This window comes from Erpetoichthys calabaricus, chromosome 1 (genome assembly GCF_900747795.2).
Source record: "Erpetoichthys calabaricus chromosome 1, fErpCal1.3, whole genome shotgun sequence".
NCBI lineage: Eukaryota > Metazoa > Chordata > Cladistia > Polypteriformes > Polypteridae > Erpetoichthys > Erpetoichthys calabaricus.
The window spans coordinates 28427556-28436289 of NC_041394.2; the positions used below are offsets into that span (position 1 = coordinate 28427556).

An 8734-nucleotide genomic window follows, 5' to 3' on the forward strand; every position below is an offset into this window, starting at 1 on the left:
CCAATAAGTGCTAAAATTCCAATAACCTGTACTGAAAAATGCAATTCAGAAACTGCATGGATAAGTGAACCAATAGAAATTTGTTTCAAGCAATGCTGGCTGTGACTGCACATTATTATTTTTTTTTATTATTAGAAAAGATACACCAAGAAATTGACTCTGTAATTGGCAGGGATCGTCCTCCTTCCATGGAGGATCGCAAGAATATGCCCTTCACGGATGCCATGATCCATGAAACCCAAAGGTTCGTCGATCTTGTCCCAATGAATGTTCCTCATGCTACTACACGGGAGACTGACTTCAGAGGATATACCATTCCAGCGGTGAGACACTAAATACTTGTAAGGTGCTTCCCCAGATAAATTAAACCTACAGATTATCAAATGGTCACCAGAGAGTAAAAGTGTTTATGAAAACAAACCAAAAAGCAAAGCTATTATCTGGCATGATTGTGCAAAGACCATGGAACACAGACCCTATCCTAGATAAAAAAAAGGGTGAAGGATGTGAAAAGGGATGAGGTGCCCCCAAAAAAGGCCCAATAAAGGCTGGAAATTTCTATGCCAAAAAGAAATCTTTCTGTTTTTTCCATTTTATTGCATAAACAAAACATAATTTCTTCTTACAGAATTTATTTATTAAGCAAGTGTAATTTTTTTTTTTTACTGATCACAGAATACTGTGGTACTCCCTTTGCTCAACTCTGTGCTCTTTGATAAGACACAGTGGCAGAGTCCTCTGTCCTTTAATCCTGGACACTTCTTAGATGAAAACGGTCAGCTTAAAGTAAATCCAGCCTTCATGCCATTTTCAACAGGTGAGTAGTGTTCAGTCTTGTGGAAGTGGAATTTAGAACATACATATTAGCATTTACTTTTTAAAACAAGCCTAGGAATTGAAAATTTGTAATTGTTCATTTAATTCAAAAAGCACTGAAATAAGCTATATGATAGTACTTTGTGAAGAACCCAGAGCAGAATAAAACTGTTATTCCTGTATGGTCATGTAAGTATCTGACAGTCTATTTCATTTTACAGAATTGCATATTCTGAAGATTATTAATTTTGTACAGAGTTAATGGTTCTTTTTAAATTCATCATTATCTTATATATCTTACTTGTTAAAAAATCTGCTTGTAAGTGATCAGTGTGTTATTGTTTGGCTGTGGTCTCTAATTTATATTTAATTTGCTATCATTCATTTATCCTGTTATTTTTTGTAAATTATTCTTTTGATTTTGATAATGAACTAGGAGGCTTTGCCCCCATTCTTGCTTCACTCGCCAAACCCCCTTGTCAGCGCTACACGCCAGAAACTTTGTGTCTCTGCCGCTCGGAAATAAAAAAAACTTTTAATTCTCGCTAATAGGCCTCTTAATTGAGGGAAAAAACACTACTTTTCTCTGATGGCAACACAAATTAGACGATCTCCAAGTCTCCAACTTAAAATTTAAATCCGAACAATATATTCAATTTCTTTTCACTGTTCTGTTGTTTCACTGAATAGTAATTTCTGTTTGCGCAAATGCGATCTTTACTATCATTTTTTTGAGATGTTCGAATTTTCGGACTTCCATTATCTCTAACCTGCTCTGCATGTGTATCGCGCCAACGTTTTTGAATTCTTTATGACATTCTACTTTGTCATCTACTCTTTGTTTTTTATTTCCGGCCCTGGGCGTAGTTAAATCTCTTGGCACAAAGTCTCATCTCTTGGGACGTGAAAGTGTCTCTCTTCAAAAGATCACATCTCGTCGCAGGATAAAAAGTCTCGTCTCCCAAGATTTTTTTATTATAATAGAGAGATGTACCATATGTTCATTAGTTTTTTTTATGCAATTGTTTTTCTAGGTTCTGTATATTATTTAGTAATCTTTTTTCTTGTCTTTATGTCTAACCTTGTCTTTTCTCTTAACCCCCTTTAAATTGAGCCTTGGGGTCAGATATCCTTGGACTTCAGCACTGTTTTTTGGGTTCTAATTAAGAGCCTAGCAAGTCTCAGCCAGGCTACTGAGGCGTCAGTATTCCTGCTCATTTTGCTGGGCTATCTTTTCCATTCTTTCCTCTGGAAATCATATGAGCCTTTTGACTTTTTTCTTTAAATCATTTTGGAATTTCTTGGGTCTACTTTTAGTTTTTGATTTTTGGAGTCAAATTGAGATGTAGAGTCTGTGGTTTTGTTTTGCGGATGTGCTTGCCCCCCTTGTTTATCAGCGGCTAAGCGAGTTTCTCTCTCCTCCTGAGGTTTTGTTTTGCTGATGTGTTTGCCTCACTTGTGTATTAGCGGCTAAGCGAGTTTGTCTTTTATCAGTGGTTTCACTTTGGTGACGGAGAAAAAATCCCATCTACATAATAAAGCAGAGTAGTATTTTACTATTTGAATATTATGAATATTATATGAATATATTCATTTAATTAAAAATCATATTAAACTCTCCCTTCACTTCTATTCAAAAGTGAAAAGTAGAAAGTGTAATTTTAGTTGTACATTGGCCTATTAGTGTGTGTGAGTGGCTATCCCCTGTGACAGACTGGCGCTTTACCCAAGGTTGGGCCTTATGCCCAGTGTTCCCTTTCACCACCACCATCCCTCTAACTAGATAAAGCAGGTTTAAAACAAATGTCACGTAGGTCCCCTGGCAACTTTTCTATCATTTGAAATCAATGACATTTCCTATTGGATGTCAACTTTTGGAACAATTAACAGTTCACAAAGGCTGTTCACCCATGTTTCATCACCTGTTATGACATATTTCAGAATGTTTTCATCAGTATTTGAACAATCTAACAGCTCCTACCTGACTGTGACATGGTTCAGTTTCTGCTTATCTGTCAAAAGACACAGCAAAAAATTGTGGCAGCATGATATATCTTCAGTTTTTCAGCCAAAATAGTGTGACACAAACTTTTACTGATGCCTACTTCTTCAGCAACTTCACAGACAGTTAGGTGACAATTTTCACAAATCAAAGCGTGCACTTTCTCAGTGTGATCAATGTCTAGGTTTGGAATCATCAACCCAATTTGAAAAGTTGGTACCATTTGTAACATTGTTTGCAGCTGAAGTAATCCTCTTCATAAGCTTTTTGCAACAACTGAAAAGTCTTGTTAAAAGTTTTTCGTAATTTTACACAGAATTTTATTGAAATACATTGCTCTTCAAGATCCTTCATAAAAATCACCATGCAAAAAATTGTAAAAGGCACAGGAGACAAGTTCACTTCAATGCATGTACTCAATGCCAACATGGTGTGATTGAGCAAGTAGAGATTTTAAAGGTCAAGGTCACTACTGCACACCACCACTATGGCAAGTCTATAGCTTGTTGGCACACTATTTTAAGAAGTCTAGTTGATTTTTGGACAGATGTAGTATATCATTTAACAAAATCCATACTAGAAAGTTAATTACGAGCAATACAGTAATCTCTCCTCCATCGCGGGGGTTGCGTTCCAGAGCCACCCGCGAAATAAGAAAATCCGCGAAGTAGAAACCATATGTTTATATGGTTATTTTTATATTGTCATGCTTGGGTCACAGATTTGCGCAGAAACACAGGAGGTTGTAGAGAGACAGGAACGTTATTCAAACACTGCAAACAAACATTTGTCTCTTTTTCAAAAGGTTAAACTGTGCTCCATGACAAGACAGAGATGACAGTTCAGTCTCACAATTAAAAGAATGCAAACATATCTTCCTCTTCAAAGGAGCAAACAAATCAATAGGGCTGTTTGGCTTTTAAGTATGCGAAGCACCGCGGCACAAAGCTGTTGAAGGCGGCAGCTCACACCCCCTCCGTCAGGAGCAGAGAGAGAGACAGAGAGACAGATAAAAAAATCAATACGTGCCCTTTGTGCTTTTAAGTATGCGAAGCACCGTTCAGCATGTCGTTTCAGGAAGCAGCTGCACAAAAGATAGCAACGTGAAGATAATCTTTCAGCATTTTTAGACGAGCGTCCGTATCGTCTAGGTGTGCGAACAGCCCCCCTGCTCAATCCCCCTACGTCAGGATCAGAGAAAGTCAGCGCAAGAGAGAGACAGAGAAAAGTAAGCTGGGTAGCTTCTCAGCCATCTGCCAATAGCGTCCCTTGTATGAAATCAACTGGGCAAACCAACTGAGGAAGCATGTACCAGAAATTAAAAGACCCATTGTCCGCAGAAACCCGCGAAGCAGCGAAAAATCAGCGATATATATTTAAATATGCTTACATATAAAATCCACGATGGAATGAAGCCGCGAACGGCGAAGCGCGATATAGCGAGGGATTACTGTACATCAAACTTTCTCTTTACTCTTTGAGATAATAATAAGGTCTGCCTCTAACACAGATTTTGTTATTTTATAGGGAAGCGAGTCTGTACTGGTGAGAGTCTTGCCCGGATGGAGCTCTTCCTGTTTTTTGTTGCCCTACTACAGAAATTTTCCTTCAGTTCCACAGAGGATCCTGAAAACATTAGCCTTGGAGCTGACACCAGCTCCTTTTTAAAAGTTCCTTTACTTTACAAACTCAAAGTAAGCTCACGGTCATGAGAAGAACCAAGTAACTGAACACAGAAACTCTCAAGCTATAGATTTACTTAACAATGAGGTTGGATGTAATTCTATTTAAAATAGAATTATTAAAAAAAAATGTATTTGACTGAGATTATAGCAAAATGGAAATAAATTATGTTTGATTAAATGGATGTTTTAAATACCATTTTTGAAATACTGCTTTAAAGAATTTAAGCCTACAATTAAATTGAATGAGCATCAGGAGAATGTTAAATTTTGTTTAACCATTTATGATAAAATACCACAGCATTTCAGAAATTTTTATAAATATTTTTTTTTCAGTTTGCCTAGACTTTTATACTGTGTGGTCGTCGGAGGGAATCACAGGCTTGAAAGAGAGAATTTTTGAGGTGTCAACCCAGCCATCCAAGTTTACTTATAACTCCAAACAAAAACATAGGCATGATGGTATAAATGGAAACAAAACTGTCACCAACAGAAAAAAGTGGGTATAATCAATAAGGCTTTCCTGTCTGTCTTCGTAAAATCTTGGAGCTCCTTAGCCCTGGTTGTTTGGGTAAAAGTGACACCTCCTTTTGGACGGCTGTGCTCTTATAGCCTGGGGACTGGAAGAGGCGGGGTCAGTTGCTCTCACTGGACGGGTTCTCTGAGCCATGGACGAAGAAAAGGAAAAGCCAATTAGCGGCAGCAGCCCCTCTCAGCCCGGGTTGGTATCACATACCTGGGTAGAACTTGAAAGCTGATCCTTTGATGCTCATGCATAACAATTGATAATCTCAGTTTGTGTGCTGCCTGTGTGGTGATTACATGTCCACTGAGGCCTTTCTCTGGTTACTTTAGTTTTCTTCTCTCATCCAAAGAACATGAACATTAATTAGATCAACAGGGGACTTTAAAATTGTTCCTCAATGATATTATACTAAACGACTGTATAGCACTTGATCCGTGTTTTAGTATCTGACTCCTATGACCCCAATTTAAATTAAACTACTTTGAGAGTATTATGTTATGGAGGTTTTAAAACAGATTGCCTCAACTGACTCCTGTGCATGCAATCGAATAATTCTCTGCCAAGTGTAAAGTGGCTGGGTTGAGGATCAGCAACCTGGGTCTGAAGAGATGGTTCTGTCTTGGAAAAGAACGTATTGCTTTCTGCAAGTAAGGTGGGAACAACTGCCCTTTATTGGAGGAATTCAACTATCTTGGGGTCTTATTCACAACTGATGGAAAAAGGAACGCGAGATTGACAATCAGATTGGAGAAGCTGTTTTGAAGGCACTGTACTGGTCAATGCCAGTGAAGTTACAGCTGAGTCTAAAGAATAAAACTCTTAGTTTACCAGTCGATCTACATTTCTGTCCTCACCTATGGTCATGAGCGTAGGGTAATGACTGACAGAATTAGACTGTGAGTACAAGTGGCAAAAATGAGGCTTCTTCTTAGGGTGGCTGGTCTGCCACTGCATAATAAGGTGGGAAAGCCTCAGAGTAGAGCCATTGCTCCTCCGGATCAAGAGGAACCAGTTTAGGTGGTATGTTGTAAGGATGCCCTCAATAGGCTCCATGTAGAGCTGTCCTAGGCATGTCCACCTGGGCAGAAATCCTGTGATACACCCAGGACATGCTGAAGTAATTATATCTTTCAGCTTCCAAGGGACCACCAGGAAGAGCTGGAATCTGTAGCAGGGGTCAGGAAATTCTGGGATGACATTTTTGGCTGGCTCCATCCTTATTAGAAAAATTGTTTCAGAAAATAAGATGAGAAAAGAGATCCACTAGTAGATCCATGATTGGTTCCTGCATTGAGAACAAGGAAAGGATTTAGCTCCCTTCCACAATGAACTGAAATTTTGAAACTTTTGAAATTTGATTAATCATGTGCTTCTAAGATATTTATTGCATTTTACAAAGCTTCCAAGTATTACTTATAATGAATGCCTTTGTAAACAGTCATTAATAGTCGCTGAAAATGGCGGTGATTGCAAAATGTAAGAGGCTAAATATTGCACAAAACTGGTGAATTCATCTCTCTATTTTCTGAACTGGTTTTCGATTACAGGAGCAACAAAGAGAACCATTACTAGAGGAACTGGATTAAGGGCAGCAATCATACTGCAAAGGATCTCAATCTATCACAAAAGTATAAAAAATTACTAAATTTCACATCACAACTTGATTATTCTTGGGGGGCGAGACATGATTCTTAAATGAGAATACACGTCTGGAAACAACTTGTTAAAAATTTTGTAGTGAATAATGAAGCCTGCCACTGCAAAGGCTTCAGTCACAGTGCTTCTTCCTAAAACACCAATCAAACACCCCCCCCCTTCTCATAGTCAATGCACTTTAAACCTCCAGGGTTTCAGATAGAGATCAAATGAAACTGAACAGAATACTTGACTCTGAACCACAGTCCATCAAGTTTATGGTTCAAACCATGTATGATGTCCTACCCAGCCCAGCAAATCCACATACTTGTGATAAGACTGAGTCTCTCTTCACTGGAATATACACATTGGAGCATATCCTCAGTAGCTGCACAGTTGATCCTCAGTGAGGGCCACTGCCTCTGGTGACATGACCAGGTGCTCAAGTCAGTGGCAGAGGGCATCTCTAGAGCCATGGCTAATATTAGGATCCATTCGCAGTCAAAGGGGCATCACCTTTGTCAGGGCAGGAGAGCAGCCTCAGCCACACCTTCAGTAGCACCTGGCCTGCTCACCTCGGCATTGGGCAGCTTGAGTTCCTGGACTACATTGCACCAACTTCTTTGAGGCCAGACATGGTGTTAACATCTGTCTCCTCAAAGCAGGTGCTTATAGTGCAGTTGACAGTCCCCTGGGAGGACCACATTGAAGAGGCTAACAAATAAAAGTGATCCAAGTACCATAAGCTGGTGGAGCAGTGCCAAAGGAGTGTCTGGAATGCTCATTGTGAGCCAATTGAGGTGGGGTGCAGGGGCTCAGCTGGCCGCTCTTTATGCAAGGTCTGCACCCTGCTTGGCATCACAGGAGCTGCAAAAAGGAGAACATAAAGTCCACCATCGAGGCAGCAGGGAGGGCCTCCAGTTGGCTTTGGACCAGGATGTCTGAATTGTGGGCTATTATTGCTGGGACACAATCCAGGACCTGATCAACCCTTGGTGGGTCACTTGAGCGAGGGAATATGATGTTGTGAGACCCAAAACACCTGATGACCTCAGGAAACATCACTGATGATGTGCACCAGTGCATCCTTGGGTATATTTCAACTAAAAAAAACTAAACTGAGAGAAAAAAAAGGTGAAATGGTTGTTATTATTTCAGGAGCTCATTAGCACTAGGTAAGTAAAGCTTAATGATTAATTAGTATATTGTAATGAGCACAGCGACAGAAGGCACACACACATGTGGACATCAGCTCCTCTCGCTTGAGACATGCTATTGTCTGCTACAGTATCTTTCTGTCATTTTCACCATTGCATCACAAAGTTTAGATAAGCATTGTGGTCTATGAATATACAACATGTTAAAACACTGCAGTAATATTCTGGCAGATCATGCTTGCATTTCCAACTAGATAGATAGAGAGATGAGTATATACACACACACTATGCTTTGAACATACACAAGAATGACTAAAAAGGGAAACAATTTTAAAAAGAAAGAAAAGAAAACTTTTGCCTGTGTAGTCCCTGTCCCGTTGAGGCACTAGACAGGTATATTGCTGTTGGTATAAAGGACCCCCAGTAGTGTTTCTTGAATATTTTGTTGGCTGAAAGTCCTCAGTGTTGTTGTGTAAGAGAGGGTATGTGCAGCATTGTTCATAATGGCACTCACTTTTTGAATGGAATGATTACAATAAAATCAATAAAATTATAAAGAAAAAAAATAATAATGGCACTCAGTTTTGTCTTCATGCTCACCTTTGCTAATACCTCCAGGGGATCCAGAGTACATCCCATAACTGAGCCTGCATTTTTAATTAGCTTGTTAAGTTGGTGGGCCCCTGATAGAGTGATATTACCAGCCCAGCACACCACAATGTAAAAAATTACACTGACCATCACAGAGTTGTTCAAGGTGGTCCAGATCTAATTATGCAGATCCAGATCGTCTGGATGACTTTGATTTATGCAGGGACGATTTCAGTTCGTCGCGAAGACAATTCTTTACGTCGTCAGTTCACACACTTCCTGATGGTCCGGGATTTTTTGGGTGATTTTCTATGTAATAAACTTA

At 39.4% G+C, this 8734-nt stretch overlaps 1 protein-coding gene across 1 annotated transcript in view; it reads left to right on the forward strand.

Annotated features, from left to right (window-relative positions):
- The window catches only part of LOC114647954 (cytochrome P450 2B4-like), a 38725-nt gene extending 34044 nt beyond the window's left edge, over positions 1–4681 (forward strand). The window contains exons 7-9 of the mRNA XM_028796679.2: positions 136–323; positions 676–817; positions 4346–4681. Coding sequence (XP_028652512.1) covers positions 136–323; positions 676–817; positions 4346–4530 — 515 coding nt within the window. The 3' untranslated portion in view covers positions 4531–4681. The remainder of the gene's footprint in view (positions 1–135; positions 324–675; positions 818–4345) is intronic.
- The last annotated feature ends 4053 nt before the right edge of the window (positions 4682–8734 follow it).